We start from the raw sequence: 20,541 nt of genomic DNA on the forward strand, positions 1-20,541 counted from the left end.
AGTTACCATGTGAGCCGGATAATCTATAACTCTATGAAACAACTCTAAGGAAAGGAGAATGTGATACCCCATAGTAGAGAAGATTGGAAATAGAGTTAGAAGAAATTGGAGACCAAATAATGAGTCGTAGGACTCGACTTATTTACGTAAGCTTCCAACTTGGAAATCTTACATACTTAAGCTATAAGAGTACATACCAAGCTTACGTAACAAGGATTACATAGGTTCGTAAAAGAAGACGAGACTACAAACCCACGAAGGGAAAAAGAAAGTATCACATGGCAGCATGGGAGAGTGCCACATGGCAGCAGCTGGGAGTTCCACATGGAAGCATCTGGATCAAAAGGGGTGGACCCCCATATGACGTGTGGCATCCCGTGATTGGAGGAAGGGATGTGTTGGCCCAATGAGGACTTGACACATGTCACCACTTAGGGCTTAACATATGTCACCACTTAGGGGATGACATGTGTCCCCTCCCTAAATTATCCTATATATATACATATCTTATGAATCATTAAGTTCTATATTCCTCTAGAAAATTCAAGAACAAGAAAGAAGAGAAGAGAAGAAACTAGAGAAGGAGAGAGCCACGGTTTTGGAAAGAAAAAAAGGTGAGTTCTTCAATTTTGCTTCGTGAATTAATTATCTAGGGTGTACCATGATGTTATGAAGGTATTATTAATGAAAATTTATTGTTTGGATCATCACCAAAACGTTATCAAGCAGCCACAAAGTTTAGGCGCGCTAAAAGAACTTCCGAGGCAAGTTTTGATGAGTTTGATGAGTTTTGGGCAAGGTAAGGGCTTCCCTTTCAAATTGTAGTTTATGATGTTGTTATGAATTATATTACACGTCTTAAATAAGGTTGAAAGTGGAAAATTTTCATAAGGATGATTGACGTTAGAAACAAACTAAATTGAAGTGGTTATAGCTAAATCAAAGTCGAGTAGTGGGTTATAGTTGTGGTGCTGCGGGTGAAGCTAGTTGGGTTGCGTGTTGCATGGATTTAAAGTATTTTAAAAAGGTTATGGGTGCTTCTGTTTTCATCCACACGACCCTCCATTTGGTATGGTTAAAGATTTTGTGAAATAAAGATTAAAAAACTCTATTTTTGTATCATAGATTGGAGCTAGTTATTTGGAGCTTGTATTTTGTAAGGTTGAAGTAATTTACTTGTAAATATGCTTCTTGTTTTTTTGTTGGTATGGTTATTGATATTATGGCCGAGTTGAAATCTCTGGGATGTTGAAGTTATAGGGGAGATGCTGCCCGATTTTCGGTGGATTCGAAACTAGTAACAAACTAGTCGAGGGTAATGGATAAGGAAATAACTCCTATGAGTACTTGGGTGTATATTTGGAAATTGTAAAGTAAAAGCCTATTAATCTTAGTATTACTTTCATGTCAATTAGGTTAAGGAGGTATCAAGGCAAGTCGTATTTCAGTTAATCCCAAAAAAGGTATGTAAAGCTATCCTTCTTTTCTTTTGGCATGTCTTAGCCTTAAGTGATTGATATACGAAACGTGGGGATAATTCCATTCATATAACCCCAAGTATGACTCATAAGTCTTATTCACTTATCAATCGTAGAATTCCTATATTAATTGCGTTATTGCCTCTCAAGGCTTCTATATGATAAAGAGTAGTAAGTATGTGAAGTTATCTCCTTTCTCTTGGCATGTTTTGGGCATAAGTACGCAGAGCTACCCTTCTTTCCTCTTGATATGTTTTTGACATAAGTGTGGTTCTATGATTGTAAGGTAATGCAATAATAAGGTTATGATACCGAGCCCACGACGGGCCGGGTACGACATATGTAATGATGACTCCTTGAGGAAAAGTAGAGACTAGGTAAAGCTTATTCTTTATCTTCCTTTGGCTTGCCCTAATTATAAGTAAAATGTGATACAAGCTCTGGGGTAACTCCACTTTTAAGTCCTAAATGTAATCCGTATCTCTTATTCACTTTTGAATGTCAAACTCTTGTAGTAAGTTAAACTACTTTACTTGAACTCCATAGGTTGAGAAGTACTGGATGCATAAGCTCCTAGTCCTAAGGACTATGTGACGATGGGTATCCCTAATTCTATGAACTGTTAGTATTACTTTAGTACATGTCTAGGGTCCCCGAGATCCTAAGTGATATAGGCCTCAATGGCATTTAGAAGGCACTCAAAATGGCTACACTACTATTCTGGTCCTCGGACGATAGCTTAATCTTCTTACATTTTCGAGACTCTGATAATGATTTAGATTATATATGATTACTCATTACTTGATTCGTGTACACTGTAATGTATCTGACATCGAGTCCCATAAAGGGCCGGGTACAGTATATGATGATTATGATACTGAGTCCCATAAAAAGCTAGGTACGGTATATGATGATATGATTATATCGAGTCCCATAAAGGGTCGGGTACGGTATATGATGATATGATGACACCAAGTCCCATAAAGGGCCGGGTATGGTATATGATAATGTGATGACACCGAGTTCCATGAAGGGCTGAGTATGGTATAGGTATGCAATGATATAATATAATGATATGGATCAGACCAAACATTCCTCAGTATTACTATATGATACGTGGATCGGACCGAATGTTCCTCGGCATTACTATATGATATCTGGATCGGGCCGAACGTTCCTCGGCATTACTATATGGTATATGGATCGGTTCATACGTTCCTCGGCATTATTATATGAGATAGCACTAATAGTATATAGATGATTATGATAATAGAGTGATTTAGTGGTTACATCAAGTCCTTGAATGGGCCGGGTACAGTATGTGATGATAGTATGTACGACGTTATGTTATAAGCTACAGGTACAGTAAATGATTAGATGTCATACTTTCCCCTGTATCCCTATGCCAACTATAATTTCCTTATGATGTCTATGCTTTACATACTCAGTACATATGTCGTACTGACCCCCCTTTCTTCGGGGGGCTGCATTCATGCCCGCAGGTACAAATACACACTTTTGGGATCCATTAGCGTAGGAGTTTCACTCAGTAGTTCAGAAGCGCTCCATTGTGCCGGAGCCTAGTTATGGTATTAACCCTCGATGTACATATTTATTAATTCACGGGTACAGCAGGGGCCCTGTCCTGCCTTATGTTACTGTTCTTACTCTTAGAGGTCTGTGGACATGCATGTGCACTGTGTATGGGTTGTATATGCATGTATGTACAGTGGTGCCTATGATAAGCCACGCTGGCTTATATGTTATCCTGTCTGTTGATGTGCTATAACTTAAACAGAGGACAATTTTACTTACAGATAGCAGGGATATACGTGAGTACCCAGTTCGGACACTCGTCACGGCCTACGGGTGTCACGACCCAACCCCGTAGGCCGCGACTGGGGCCGGACCTGGACCCCCCGTATACCCAACAACCAGCTATGATCAAATTACACTGTAAATAAAATAATATTATATAACAGAGCCCCATTGGGTGACAACATTTTCATGAATCTGTAGCCTTTTTCTTTTATATCACAACATGATAGGGCACGCAAGCCGACAAGGCTGCCATAACATAATAACATATATCATGTAGACCCAGCTGAATCAAACTGACATACACAACCCACATATACATGTCTGCAGACCTCTAAAAATATAAATGACAACATATGGCGGGACAGGGCCCCCGTTGTACCCTAAAATAGACAAAATAATGTTATACACCAGTGGACAGTATCAAAAAGTAGGCCCTGATACAATGGAGCCTCTTCCAGCTGAGCTGCATGGAATCCTAAGCTGACGGACTCCCAAAATCCGTATCTGTACCTACGGGCATGAACGCAGCCCCCCGGGAAAGGGGGTCAGTACGACATATGTATTGAGTATGTAAAACATAATATGATACAACTGGAAGCATATCTAAAATAGAGAAGCAGGGGAACAAATTATTAAATCGAAGTCATGTACCTGTACTCTATGAATCACAAAAGCATGCATGCTAAATTTATACAATATAGCCGGCCCTTTTAGGGGTTCGGTGAATCATATTTGTAGGACCATCATAGGCCCGGCGCCATCACTACCTTATTACAACACATCATCATATATATACATACGTACCCGGCCCTTTAGTGAGGGGCTCGGTGAAAAATGCAGTGAATTGTGCACGACAACGTACCCAGCCTGGGACTCGGTGAAAGAAGTGTTACAGTATACACGAGTAGAGTAGTGAGTAACTATATGCAATTCAAATCATTATCAGAGACTCGACAGAATAAGAAAGTTAAGCTTTTGTTTGAGGACCCGAGTAACGGTGTAGTCATCTCGAGTGTCCTCTAAATGCGATTATGGGCTGTCTCAAAAGTAATCTCGGGGACCCTAGACATGTATTAACGTAGGGCCAAATCATTTATGGAATCAAAACACTTAATCTCGTATAGTCTTTAAGACTTGGAGCCTGTACCCTTGGTACCTTTTTAACATATAACAGTTTCCAGGGAAATAGTTTGACTATTGTAGGAGTTCAATATTCAGAAGTAAACAAGAGATGTTTGAGAATGGAGTTACCCTAGAGCTCAGATAATATTCAACTTACAACTAAGACAAAGGCATGCCCAAAAGAAGAAAGAGAATAAGCTTTATGCAGTCTGTACTTTCCTTTAGGTAATCTTCATATACATATTTCATACTCGGCCCTTCATGGGGATCAGTGAACCACTATGGAATCGTAATCTCATTTTCGTATCAAATACATCTCAATGGGAATGAGAGATAGCTTCTCATACATTACATTCTAACATACAGAAGACCTACTAGGCAATACTCAGAATTCTGGGAATGGAATTATCCCCGCACTTCATATACAATTCACTTAAGGCTAAACACTGCCAAAAGGAAAGAAAGATAGTTGTACGAACTTATACCAAAACATGCCAAGGGAAAGCTTTACATACCTTGTTTGAATTATTCCTTATCCTGCTTGCCTCGCCGTCCTTTGAACCTATTCAACATGAAAGTAGTATGAATATCAATGACTTTTACTTTCCAGCACCCTAGGTTACATCTTAGTATTAATGGAATCTATTTCCTTAGTCGTTTCCCCGACTAGTTCTGTTATTTGCTAAGGCGTCGATGAAAATTGGGAAGCACCTCCCCTATAATATGCCCTATACAAATTTCCAATTAGGTCCCTAAGACCTACAACCAACCAAAAACAACAACCTGCATCAATTCAGACCAACAATATACAACATAAACTCCAAACGACTTATTCAAAGATACGGTAGCACAATAGGGCGTCTAGCCTTTATTTTGTAACGCCTTTCATTATACGCAATGAGGGGTCATTTGGATTCAACTAGCAGCACCCTAACTCACATTAGAACATATTTAGGCCCTGCAACAACACATCAAACCCCTGCAGCAGCACCTCACACGAACAACACTATCCTTCGAAGACAATTTAACTATAGCGATTCCAATTTAGTGTATTTCGAACGTCGAGCATTTCTACGACATTCTTAAACTTCCAGAAGCATACAAGGGGTTGAATACACCATATAACGACACCATAAAATTCAAATTGAAAGAAAAAACCTTACCTTACGTTAAACTTGTCAAACTCGCCAAAACTATCAAAACACGAAATCTGGACAGCCCACTGCCTTATATTGTCGCTTAGTTTCGGAGGGGTAATTGAAGGAAACAAGATTTGTAGCCTCAATAAAAGTTATAGACATGCGTATCAAGGTCACAAACAATTTTGAATTACCCCTACATCAATTTTGTACGAAATTATATGACCAAAATCTGGACAGCCCACTGCCTTATATTGTCGCTTAGTTTCGGAGGGGTAATTGAAGGAAACAAGATTTGTAGCCTCAATGAAAGTTATAGACATGTGTATCAAGGTCACAAACAATTTTGAATTACCCCTACATCAATTTTGTACGAAAATATATGACCAAAATACTTACAGCTGTCCGTGTAAGATTTCCAAAACCAAAATCTGGGCAGTACCTCCTCTAAACTTCATCACCCTTTTTTGAGTTGATACAAGTAAAACTGGATTTTGGAGTCTAACTTAAAGTTATATAACCATGAAATACCTTTCCAAAACATATTGAATCACCCGAAATGAAGCTATACACAAGAAGTTATGCCAATATTACTAACCACTGTCCCTTCCAAAAACGGGTTTGTTAACTAGCGTTTTCTCTTTAAGTTTCTCTTAGTTTTCCAAGTGAAGAACTGAAAATATGGTTGCGTAGGTATCGTAATATACATATATATACCTCCACGTATTTTAGGAACGTCGTATATAATTAATTCATGGAGAGAAAATTAGAAAACTCACCTTTAAACTTCAAGAACCATGGTTGCCTCTCTATCTCTCTCCCTCAAGTTTTCTTCTCTATGTTGGCTGATGTTTTTGATGGATAACTGAAGTATATGATATATATCAACATATATATGTGGCTTTAGGGTGTGACACGTGTCAACCCCAAGAGGTGACATGTGTACAGCCCCTATTGGGCCACCGTACCTACCTGTTCAAGGAGGGGATGCCACATGGCAGTGGGGCCCACCTCCCCCAAGCAGGTGGGTCACCTACTTGACCCCAAGCAGGTGGGTCACCTGCCTGCTTAGGTACTGCCACGTGTCACCCTCCCATTGGCTGCCCCGCAAAATTTTGTTTTTCTTTCTCGTGGGTTGGTAATCTCATTCGTAATCTCGTCTCACTTTAAGAGCCTATGAAACCCTTGCTACATAAGTTGGTATGTACTCCAATAGCTTAAGTATGTAAGACTTCCAAGTTAGTAGCTTACGTAGGTAACTCGAGTTCTACGACTCATTTCATAGCCTCCAACTCTTTCTAGATTCGTATAACTCTATTTCCAACCTTCCTTCTCACGAGGTATCACAATCCCCTTTCCTTAGAGTTGTTTGATAGTGTCATAGCGTATCCGACTCACATGATAATGTCCAAGGAACTTATGAGATATTTCGAGTTTAAAAAAAAGGTGGGGTGTAACATCCTTCCCCCCTTTAGAACATTCGTCCCCGAATGTTAGACAAAACTTCTCTTAGCACCTTATACAACTCGTATGGAGGTTCTTAGCTATTTTCTTAACACATACTTCCATACCAGTACTTCATATACGTGTTTCAGGAATTGGGGTTATCTGTACATATCAGTTACAGGTGCGAATACTTGTATTTCATATTCTCTTCAGTTCCCCGATCATCCTTTTTCTGGTTTTGGTTTTTCTATCGTATCTTGCTGGAAGGCATGTCTTTAGTCTACAATCTTCCAGTTTGCCGATCTAAGATGACGATAGGTTTTGCCTCACAGGATTCCATCTCCTGGACCTTATTTATGGAATATACCCTGGGTGACTCGTCAGTATTTGATGGACTGGGCGTATAGTTTCCAAATAAGGTGGTAATCTTAACTTACTAGTCATGTTGCCCACCTTATGAGTAACTTGATACCGTCTGACATATTCTGGGTCAAGTTCCTTTTCTAGGTGACCCTATGATGAACATTCAATCATCAACTTGAACTCTGTATGTCGACGTCGATTATCTGTATATCATTCCTGCTGACTCTAGGCTTTTAGTCAATAGCTTGCTTAATCATGTCGAGGCCATTGGAATACTGGAGTAGTAATTATTATTGTAGGCAACTTGATAAGTGATGGATAATCATTCCGGCTACCTTCGAAGTTAATCTCCCGGCTTGTGACATATCTTCTAGCATCTAATAGTGCGCTCAGTCTGTTTAGTAGCTCGAGGGAGAAATGTGGTACTAAGACCTGTCTGTGCTCCTGACCTCTTCTTGGACTGATCTCGAGGCATTAATTATAATTGAAGTCCCTTTATCTGGATATTAGAGGAGGAAACCTCATGGAACCTTACCATTCTCCATGTTCTATCACTCCCTCTAATTTCAGCAGCATAGGTGCTCTTGATTGAAAGCAAATGGGCTGATTCATTACCCTAATCATAATAACTCATATAGCACCCTACTCTTATCGAGTATAAAATAGGTGCGTAATGACGTGGATAATTTGGGAACCGTTAGCCTCGTATAGTCTTTCTCGACTCCTTTTAGAACTTTAATTGGTATTCGATCTTTTGGGTCCTTCTTCCCCTCTTTTTCCAATCCTTAGGGTTAGCTACCGAATAATGTTGTAGTCCCCCCATATAACGGCGCTCGTAGTCGTTCTGCGCTTTGTCTAACATGATCTGGTGTAATTCCAAAAGAGTTGACCCAACCCCGTAGGCCGCGATTGGGGCCGGACCTGGACCCTCCGTATACCCAACTACTAGCTGTGATCAAATTGCACTATAAATAAAATAATATTATGTAACCAAGCCCCACTAGGCGATAATATTTTCATGAATCTGTAGCCCTTTTCTTTTATATCACAACATGATAGGGCACGCAAGCCGATAAGGCTGCCATAACATAATAACATATATCATGTAGACCCAGCTGAATCAAATTGACATACACAACCAATATATACATATCTGCAGACCTCTAAAAATATAAATGACAACATATGGCGGGACAAGGGCCCCGCCGTACCCTAGAATAGACAAAACAATGTTATACACCAGTGGACAGTATCAAAAAGTAGGCCCCGATACAATGAAGCCTCTTCCAGCTGAGCTGCATGGAATCCTAAGCTGACGAACTCCCAAAATCTGTATTTGTACCTGCGGGCATGAACGTAGCCTCCCGGGAAAGGGGGTCAGTACGACATATGTACTGAGTATGTAAAACACAATATGATACAACTGGAAGCATATCTGAAATAGAGAAGCAGGGGAACAAATTACTAAATCGCAGTCATGTACCTGTACTCTATGAATCACAAAAGCATGCATGCTAAATTTATACAATATAGCCAGCCCTTTCAGGGGTCTGGTGAATCACATATGTAGGACCATCATAGGCCCGGCGCTATCACCACCTTATTACAACACATCATCATATATATACATACGTACCCGACCCTTTAGTGAGGGGCTCGGTGAACAATGCAGTGAATTGTGCACGACAACATACCCGGCCCGGGACTCGGTGAAAGAAGTGTTACAGTATACACGAGTAGAGTAGTGAGTAACTATATGCAATTCAAATCATTATCAGAGACTCGACAGAATAAGAAAGTTAAGCTTTTGTTTGAGGACCCGAGTAACGATGTAGTCATCTCGAGTGTCCTCTAAATGCCATTATAGGCTGTTTCAAAAGTAATCTCGGGGACCCTAGACATGTATTAACATAGGGACAAATCATTTATGGAATCAAAACACTTAATCTCGTATAGTCTTTAAGACTTTGAGCCTGTATCTTTGGTACCTTTTTAACATATAACAATTTCCAGGGAAATAGTTTGACTATTGTAGGAGTTCAATATTCAGAAGTAAATAAGAGATGTTTGAGAATGGATTTACCCTAGAGCTCAAATAATATTCAACTTACAACTAAGACAAAGGCATGCCCAAAAGAAGAAAGAAAATAAGCTTTATGCAGTCTGTACTTTCCTTCAGGTGATCTTCATATACATATTTCGTACCCGGCCCTTCATGGGGCTCGGTGAACCACTACGGCATCGTAATCTCATTTTCGTATCAAATACATCTCAATGGGAATGAGAGATAGCTTCCCATACATTACATTCTGACATACAGAAGCCCTACTAGGAAATACTCAAAATTCTGGGAATGAAATTATCCCCGCACTTCATATACAATTCACCTAAGGCTAAACACTGCCAAAAGGAAAGAAAGATAGTTGTACGAACTTATACCAAAACATGCCAAGGGAAAGCTTTACATACCTTGTCTGAATTATTCCTTATCCTGCTTGCCTCGCCGTTCTTTGAACCTATTCAACATGAAATTAGTATGAATATCAACGCCTTTTACTTTCCAGCACCCTAGGTTACATCTTAGTATTAATGGAATCTATTTCCTTAGTCGTTTCCCCGACTAGTTCTGTTATTCGCTAAGGCGTCGACGAAAATTGGGCAGCACCTCCCCTATAATATGCCCTATCCAAATTTCCAATTAGGTCCCTAAGACCTACAGTCTACCAACAACAACAACCTGCATCAATTCGGACCAACAATATACAACATAAACTCCAAACAACTTATTCAAAGATACGGTAGCACAATAGGGCGTCTAGCCTTTATTTTTTAACGCCTTTCATTATACGCAACGAGGGGTCATGTGGATTCAACTAGCAGCACACTAACTCACATTAGAACATATTTAGGCCCTGCAACAACACATCAAACCCCTGCAGCAGCACCTCACACGAACAACACTATCCTTCGAAGATAATTTAACTATAGCGATTCCAATTTAGTGTATTTTGAACGTCGAGCATTTCTACGACATTCTTAAACTTCCAGCAGCATACAAAGGGTTTAATACACCATATAACGACACCATCAAATTCAAATTGAAAGAAAAAACCTTACCTTACGTTAAACTTGTCAAACTCGCCAAAACTATCAAAACGCGAAATCTGGACAGCTCACTGCCTTATATTGTCGCTTAGTTTTGGAGGGGTAATTGAAGGAAACAAGATTTGTAGCCTCAATGAAAGTTATAGACATGCGTATCAAGGTCACAAACAATTTTGAATTACCCCTACATCAATTTTGTACGAAAATATATGACCAAAATACTTACAGCTGTCCGTGTAAGATTTCCAAAACCAAAATCTGGGCAGTACCTCCTCTAAACTTCATCACCCTTTTTCGAGCTGATACAAGTAAAACTGGATTTTGGAGTCTAACTTAAAGTTATAGAACCATGAAATACCTTTCCAAAACATATTGAATCACCCGAAATGAAGCTATACACAAGAAGTTATGCCAATATTACTAACCACTATCCCTTCCAAAAACGGGTTTGTTAACTAGCGTTTTCTCTTTAAGTTTCTCTTAGTTTTCCAAGTGAAGAACTGAAAATATAGTTGCGTAGGTATCGTAATATACATATATATACCTCCACGTATTTGAGGAACATCGTATATAATTAATTCACAAAGAGAAAATTAGAAAACTCACCTTTAAACTTCAAGAACCATGGCTGCCTCTCTATCTCTCACCCTCAAGTTTTTTTCTCTATGTTGGCTGATGTTTTTGATGGATAACTGAATTATATGATATATATCAACATATATATGTGGCTTTAGGGTGTGACACATGTCAACCCCAAGAGGTGACACGTGTACAGCCCCTATTGGGCCACCGTACCTACCTGTTCAAGGAGGGGCTGCCACGTGGCAGTGGGGCCCACCTCCCCCAAACAGGTGGGTCACCTACTTGACCCCAAGCAGGTGGATCACCTGCCTAATTAGGTGCTTCCATGTGTCACCCTCCCATTGGCTGCCCCGCAAAATTTTGTTTTTCTTTCTCGTGGGTTGGTAATCTCATTCGTAATCTCGTCTCACTTTAAGAGCCTATGAAACCCTTGCTACATAAGTTGGTATGTACTCCAATAGCTTAAGTATGTAAGACTTCCAAGTTAGTAGCTTACGTAGGTAACTCGAGTTCTACGACTCATTTCATAGCCTCCAACTCTTTCCGGATTCGTATAACTCTATTTCCAACCTTCCTTCTCACGAGGTATCACAATCCCCTTTCCTTAGAGTTGTTTGATAGTGTCATAGCGTATCCGACTCACATGATAATGTCCAAGGAACTTATGAGATATTTCGAGTTTAAAAAAAAGGGTGGGTGTAACAATGGGGTTGGGTCATGATAGGACAAGCCCTACAACTACCTCAAAAGAACTACTAATGCTGAAAGAAAATAAATAAATAGAATTCTCCAAAAAAAAAGGTGGTCTCACCAAAAAATAATGAAGTTTGATCTCAACGGAGCACCTGTTGATCATCCTAAATACTTGCATCTGCTTCATAAAATAATGCAGCAAAGACATTAGTACATGAAATGTACGATATATAACAAAGTTGAATGCAATTATAATTGAACTAAAAAGAAACACTGATAATAGCTTGACTGAAATGTAAAATAAAATATGTAAAGCTTCACAACTAAGACAATACAGTATACATGTATTCTGAAATATAATATCTTTACTTCTTTCTAACTGACAATCATCACTATGAACCTCGTGATGTTACAACATACTGATTAGATTGCCATAGCCGTCCAATACCTTGCCAGGGGTAGAGACGCAACTCAACTTATGGATCCATCTAAAAAGTCCTTATCAGGGAATGAGGTGAGGAGTTGCCTGACCCAAGATACGATCCTATACTATGCTAGCTATGTAGTTTATAGGGTTTGAGTTATCCTAACTCTTACCTAAATCGGTGTTCAATACTACTCCCAAAATATGTCATGCTCATATAATTTTTGTGCGAGTAAATACTCCAAATACTTCTCTAAAAGTCATACTAAACTTTACTTATTTGACTGAAACTGCTTTCTGAAACTGATAATGCTCCTTTTTAAAAGTAGTCATGCTCTTTTAAAAATTAATTAATGCATTTGGAACAACTTAAGTCCCCTTAAAACTCTTCCACAACTAATAACTTAGAAATACTTGAATTTTACTTTAACTGAAAACAATGCATAATGTATATCAATATAAAACCTTCGAACAACTCTTAGCTAAATATGATTTACTTTCTTGAACTTATCACCTAGAAAATGTAAATGAAAGAAAAAATGGAAGAAATTTTTAACAACTCTGTTGAACGTTGAACAATTAACTTATTTTGGACATTGAAAAAACACTTAAAAATTCAATTATTATAAACTAGAGGGAGTAAGAAACTCTTTTGAAACTTTACAAATTTGTTTATATTTTCAAAAAGAAGTAATTATAAGGATAAAATAAGAATAATTAATTAATTTTATCTTGATTTTATAAACTGATAAGTAATTTAAGATAACTATTTTAATAACGTGGATAATTAATAATAAATGGAGGAAATAAATCCTAATTTGAAATGTGATGTTACAAGTTTGAATTACCGTTGACTTTTTACCTGTCGCTGTTCATATTACCTACTTTTGTGATAATAACTATATCAATAAAATTAAAAAAGGAAATTAATAAGATATAAATTTTGGAAAAATATTGTGGGCTGGGTTTGCTGTTTCCCATGATAGTCACCGAGCGAGTGACTGGCTTAAATAGAAATTGTTAAAAGTGTCAAGGCTTGCGGCTATGTGTGCTTCAGTCTAGGAAGCCTTATTATATTTTAATACTTATATTTATTATAGGGGGTGGCTAAGTAAGTATACGTGGAGGTCTGTTAACACCCTCTAACTTTGGGACCACTTGATCGGGCTTCTGTATAAGGCACGCGCCCTACAAATATTCCAGCCGCCAAGTCAAACCCACCATTTCTCTAACAAATGTATAAAATAAAGTTTAGTTTTTGTATAGTTTTATACGCGTCCACATTTCTCCTAAATACACATTCCATCACGTTTCATTTATACATCCCTCTTCCCACGTGTGACTCAATTTTTCTATTCAACTATTTCATCTCTTCCTCTCACTAGTCACAAAAAATTAAAATTAAAATAATAAATAAATAAACCTATCTCCTACCAAACACCATCCTTTTGGGATATAGATAGATTAAGACAATTGTAAAACGGTGAACAGACAGTAGAATAATTCCTTTTTGTTAAATTTAATTCGAACCCTACGTCTAAGTAGAGTTCTGAAAATTGCAACTATACATAAAACCGCCATACAAAATTATATTAACTCCGTTTTCCATTGAGGCAAAACTTAACCGCAACTAAGTGTTCATTGATCAAGTGGGATTTGAAACACTTGTTTTTTTTTTCCTTTTTATCATTTTTTAAAAGAAAACAAAGTGAGTATACTAAATGTACATTTAATATATGTAGTATGTATTCCAATAACAATAGCCTACTCAATATATATATATATATATATATATATATATATATATATATATATATATATTCTTATAAGTAAAATCTGAAAAAAGTGAGGTACTATGCAAATCTTATCCTATCTTTGTGAGGGTTAAAATGATTATTTTTTTTGATAAATAATATGTACTCTGATAATCTAAATGAATTGAAGGACTTGAATAATTATACGAGTTCATTCATCTAATTTAGGTGTTAATTATACATTAACTCCTTAGCTTTCTTAATATTTAAAGAAAAGAAAAAAGGCCATATATATCATTCATTAATTTTTTTAGTTCATACATGTCTTTATGATTTAATAGTTTGTCCAAATATATCCTTGATTTAACTGAACCCCCCCCCCCCCAAATCCTCCCACACACACAATTAACTTAACTACTTGATTATTCAAGTTTCAAAAAAAAAAAATGGGTTGATGACCCCCTTCCAACCTCCTCTGACTTTTTATAAGATAATTTTTTCCGCTGAGAAAATCGACTTTTGAGGAATGTTGTTATTCCAAAAAAATATTATTGCTTTAGACTGTATAATTATACTATTAATGTAAGTTTAGCTGCTTTTTTACTTTTATAATAACATGATAAAAATGATCTCATCCTTAATTTAGGACATAATTGTTGTGTAAAGAATGCATGAATCGATTGTGAAAAAACTCAAGAAATTAAAGAACAAATATACATATATAAATTACAGTTTCCATCATTGAAGCTATGAACGTATGTTTCATCGATATATTGCTTACATCATTAATAATTAAGAAAATAACAATATAATATTAACTTACACCTAGAAATTAGAGCTTAGCTTTGGTTCTAACATAAATGAGTAGAAAAAATGCTAAATTTGCACGTATTAAAGAAATGTTAAACTATTAACTGATAATATATTTGCTCAATTTTGCATGCTTTAAGAGCCAACATATTTGGTCCTTTTTTGCTTATTAATCAAACTAATTAAATAGGTTAATTGGGGTCTCCAGTTAATTTACGAACTTATATATTGAGTATTAAGTACGTCCGTGAACTAATTAATAATGGAAGATATATCTGCTCAATTTAAATAATTTAAGGGTATATTTAATTCTTTTTCACTAAATAAATTAACTTTTTAGACACTAAATAAAAAAAGATACTGCACATTAAAAAAAATTAAAATATTTGAGAACCCATAATAACTCCGCCAATATTAATAGTATCATTCTTGTGGCACAGATAAATTTACTTGTAATCTCTCAATAATATAAGATTTGGGCTTAAAGGATTTCAACAAGATTACTTTTCATACTATCTAAGGATGTGATTGGATAAATAAAATATTTTTAATTACTTATAATTAAAAATTTTAAATTTAAATTCTAAGAATAAAAAATATTTTAATAAAAATTTTATTTTTTATTTAATAAATTTCAAGGGATATGAAATAATGATTTGGCCTCCTCCCCTTATTGTCACTAGATCTAGAAGAGCCGAAATAAAAATGGTATGATGTAAATAGAGGACATTATCGATTAACCATTATATCATACTTGCTAAACAAAAAATTAGAAATAGGAAGTTCCATTGATGATGTTTTTCCCCACTCCGAAGTAGAAAGGACAAAAGATGTTTTTTCTTTTTGCTAAAAGGTTAGGGAAAATGCATGTATCTTGCGATTATTTTCCCAAACAAATGCAAATGAATATTTTATTTTAACTGCACCTTCTTGGGATGTGTGTGTGAGAGAGATTATTGGCAGACATAGAAAGTAAATTAAAAAAAGAACATAAATATAGGAATATTATTGTCGAGTTCTATGGGCTCAATGAAAACATTGTCCGTACGACGGCAAACAAAGTGCCAAAACAGAAGAAAGATTAATAATAGGATGTGTCTTAAGAGATAAATGGGATGTTTATGATGGATATTAAATTATAATTAAATCGGCATTAGTCACTAGTGACATTGGAAGCCACTCAGGTAGCATTCACACATGATGATAAGATCACAGTAATGGGAGACTTTACACTAATAAGGGAATGGAATAAGAATTCCAGAAATATGGATTTAACTATTTTATATATAAATACATAATTGAGAATATGCCACGTCCTTAAATCATTGCTTCTGTACTTTTTTCCCTCAATCTAGAGCAAGGACAAGGATCTTTTAATCTGGTTCAGGTCCCATAGGCTATGTTTGTGAAATTCCACAACTTAATTGTCTAGAATAACAAGCAACAATGACATTTTTACTAGTAAAGATAGTGGAACCAATTATGCATCCTCCTCCCGCATCGCCTTTAATTTATACCTATAGCCTTTCCCTCCTATAATGCAACCTTAATTGTTTATTTTAACTAGCCATTTAAGAGAATATGCATAAACAATATAATTATTTATTTTAATTAGCCATTTAAGAGAATATATATATATATATATATATATATATATATATATATAAAAGAAAAAGAATACCAAAAAAATAATATGTAGCTACTACAATATAATCTAGAGGAAGCGAGATTTACTGGGCACATATATATTAAATAGAATAAATGACCTTTTTCTGTAAAAATGAAAATGACCTACAAAATCAATCCTCTCTGTAATCCGAATTTAGAATCTCCTAATTTTCATGTTATTACTTTTTTTAACTTATATTAATTTCTATCGTGCGCGCTAAAAAAAAAAGAATATAATAAAATTTCTTATTTTATATTATTTTCTATCGTGCACGCTACAAACAGAATATAGAAGACTGTTAAAATGAAAAGAATATAATTCAAAGAAGTAGATGTTACAAATAATTAAAAATAAAGATGTTGCAAATCAATCCCTTTAACCCAACTCAATCCATGGAAGAAAACAAAAAAAAACTAAAATAGAGAAAGAAATAATCTTAAACTGTAAAATCCCCAAATTAATCCTGCATGTCTCTCTCCCCGGAAGCTACATGTGTGTGTCCTACATAAGGATGAAATATTGATACATCCACAATTCTTCTATGATAATTTGCCACCTCTATAATATATATTTTTCTACACGTGATGGATGATATTATGTTTATTTGTCATACAGCTTGGTCTTATAAATATTCAGACGACATTGTTGTTGCTGTTGAGTTGCTGCTGTAAAAACCACATGTCCTCAATATTCCACAAATTATCAGAGAAACTTCCACCGTCCACCCATTGAGTGGTGTTTTGTTGATGATCCATAGATGCAGCGCCTTGGAATTCTAAAGCATGGTGAAAGTAACCCGTGGGGCTGATTAAAGATTCTCCAAGTTGACTACTTATACTTTGATTAACTTGAAAACAATCTTGTTGCTGATTCCTAACTTGGGGATAATTGTAGCAACAATCAGTGAGGTCAGAAACAGGCGTCCCAAATGAGTTTTCTGATGAAGCTGTTCCCGTGTTTGAATTTGTAACACCTGTGTTTTTATTGTTGTGATCAATTTGCACCATGTTTGGATGAATTGTCTGATGATGATGAACAACTTCGGAGGTTGTACCGGTGGAGGTAGATGCCCCTGCTGCTGCTTGAATTCTCTCTACTAGCCTTGGCATCCATAGATAACGCATGGTATCCTTAAATTGTTTGCTGTTCACGTCACATTTAAGTTGTTTAGCATGTTTTTGCACTCGCGTTCTCCAGTAATTCTTGATCTCGTTATCAGTTCTTCCTGGCAAATGTTGAGCAATTTTTGACCACCTACACTCATATAGTATAATTGATCAGAATTTGTGAATAATACCGAAATGGAAATTTTATAATTTTAAGTGATGTTTAAAATGAAACATACCGATTGCCCCAACGAGAATGTAGTTCGAGAATTAAAAGTTGTTCTTCAAGAGTGATATTTCCGCGTCGTACATCGGGGCGAAGATAATTCAACCATCTCAATCTGCAACTTTTTCCCGTTCGCTTTAGACCTGTTTCAATTCCCATACCGTAGAGATATATTAGATTTCTCATTTCTGATTTTAATATTCGTAGAGTTCAGAACACAAAAGCTTGATTGACTAAGAATCAATTGCCTTTTTTCCCCTATTTTTGTTAAAAATAATTTTGCAGCCAATTATACCTCCTTTATCATTATTACATTTGGATGAGTGCTTCTTTGCTTTTAAAAGATTACCTAGTACGGAAAGAAATTATAAACCACACACGCATGCATCCACTTGAATCCTTATCTAGCACGAACCTTCCAACGTAACATATCCGACCCACCCAAGAAAAGCCCATTCTTTGATATGAAAATATCCAACATAGAAAACACACAACTATAAATTAAATGAATTACCAGCACAACGGGCGAGAGAATTCCAGCGACCTTCACCATGATGAGCTATGTAATTCATGAGGGTGAAGTCTTCTTCGTCGGTCCATGGACCTCGTCGGAGGTCCATGTCTTCTTCATTCTTATTAGCAACTCCACGGCTCAAACCGACTTTAACATGTTGATGATCCATCAAGATTAATGATTTTACTCTAATCGGAGAAACTGATTGATGGATGGAAATAAAGGTATTGAAGGATAGATCAAACTTAAGAGAGAGAGAGAGGTGGAGGGAATAAAAGGTGTTTTAGAGAAAGAGAGAGATGAGATGAGTTGAGAAGAAAGATGTATGTTTGGATTACTACACGAGAGAAGGTGGTGGGGCTTTTTATAGATATATAGAAAGAGAGGTTGGAGAAAAATTGTGACAATTTTAAAGAAAAAAGGTGGCATGTGATTGTGAGTGAAGGACGAAGAATTTCAACTATCCCACAAAGCCGCAATATGGAATTAAACTCTAATACGAGCTTCTTCTTTTCTTTTCTTTTTTTCAATCCTATAGTTTAATTAAAGTACTAGTAGTAATTAAATAAAGTTTAACTCGTTTGACACTTTTGACTTTGCCTGTACCTTCACCAGTTACATATACTTATTCTATTAGTTCCCAGAAAACGATATGTTTATTGTTTTCTCCTATTTTCTACTTTTCTTTTTCTATATTTTTTTAGCCCCTCCAAGCAAGTTGTCGGAGAATTTTTGACTTTCAATAACTTCACTTATCCATTTTCTGAACTAATTTCTTGCTACACAGGAAAAACAACACTCAATTAAAAACTGAAACTAGTTAATGTATTTATAATTAAAGAAAACAATGATGCGGAGACAATTGGGATCGATTTGATACTATCCCGTCCATACAATCTGTCTTTCAAAAAAATTCGAATGTCTCAACAAATACATGTAAAGGCCTTAATGATAAAAGGATTTGTATAACTTACAATTTATTTGTTTCTGGAATATTTTGCTTGATTAAATTTGGCATGAATTTAAAGATATGGAAAACTAGAATGTGGATGGGATTCAACCTCTAACCTCCATTGAAGACCAGTATTGAAGCTATTGAGCAATTTGGAAGAAGATGAACGAGAGTTGGAAAAACCAATTCTAAAGAAATCGGCTAACTAACTGCTTTGTGACAGCTAAAACACCATTATCAACCACTGATAAATAATAAAAAAATATCCTAACTAACTAACTAAGCATATCTCAACCCACCCCCACCCCCTTCAAATTGGAAGGGAGGAGCTCATGACTGCCAACTTGCTAAGCAAATATGTGCTTGATTCCAGTTAAGGCTTTAGTGAGAAAATCAATTGATCGGGAGTGAAAATGGGATGAAGTGTAATCAGACCATCCTAGAGCTTGTCTCGCACGAAATGACAATCAACCTCAATATATTTCGTACACTCATGATAAATAAGGCTCTTGGCTATGTGTAGAGTAGCTTGGCTACCACAGAATACAAGAGTAGGGGCACAACCTGAAATGACTAACTTTTGCAACAATCATTTGAGTTACAATAGCTCACCGACAAACTACTTCATGGATCTATACTCTTCTTCTATATAAGATAAGTATATAGTTTTATGCTTGTTATTTCGAATAGATGGGACTGTCTTCAAGTAATTAAAGTTACCCACTGACTAATTTTCTTGAGTCTAGGCAGGAGGCCCAATCTGAATCATAAAATGTTCTAAGTGTGTAGTCAGAGGAGTTAGATATATCGAGAACCAAGGTTGTATCACCCTTTTAGAACCCAAGGGCATGAATAGCTAATTATACATGGAATTCTCATGGAGCTTGCATGAACTAACTCGAATGTTGGACACTATGAGCTATGTCCAACCTAGTATTTTTGAGAAAAATTTAACTTGTCAATGATTTTCCTGTAGTGAATGGGATCAACTAACAAAGTTTCCTCAGCAGCTTTCAACTTGATGCTACTGTTAAGAGGAGAGGATATTGGAGTGTGCCCAAGGTAGTCAAACTCCTTGAGTAAATACAAAGTAAATATTCTTGGGGAGACAAGCAAACAATTGTCCTTGTACAATACTTCAAGCCTTGAAAATGTTGCAACTTACGAGGTCCTTAATCTTGAATTGATGGTAAGAAAAGCTTTCAAGTTCTGAATTTTTCTGATGTCTATGCCTATTAGAATCACATCATCTACATAAGCAGCAACAAATACAGCTAAGGAACTATCTATGTTATAGAACAAATGATAGTCATATATTGAGTAAACATAGACTTTAT

At 36.3% G+C, this 20,541-nt stretch overlaps 1 protein-coding gene across 1 annotated transcript; it reads right to left on the reverse strand.

Annotated features, from left to right (window-relative positions):
* Positions 1–16,639: 16,639 nt before the first annotated feature.
* LOC129887403 (transcription factor MYB108-like) lies at positions 16,640–18,651 on the reverse strand. Its single transcript, XM_055962484.1, has 3 exons — positions 18,253–18,651; positions 17,752–17,881; positions 16,640–17,660 (listed from the first exon to the last, which is right to left on the reverse strand). Exons 1-3 carry the CDS (start codon positions 18,419–18,421, stop codon positions 17,039–17,041), a joined length of 921 nt encoding a protein of 306 aa, XP_055818459.1. The 5' UTR covers positions 18,422–18,651; the 3' UTR covers positions 16,640–17,038.
* Positions 18,652–20,541: the final 1,890 nt, after the last annotated feature.

The sequence above is a fragment of the Solanum dulcamara genome, chromosome 4, assembly GCF_947179165.1.
Source record: "Solanum dulcamara chromosome 4, daSolDulc1.2, whole genome shotgun sequence".
Lineage (NCBI taxonomy): Eukaryota > Viridiplantae > Streptophyta > Magnoliopsida > Solanales > Solanaceae > Solanum > Solanum dulcamara.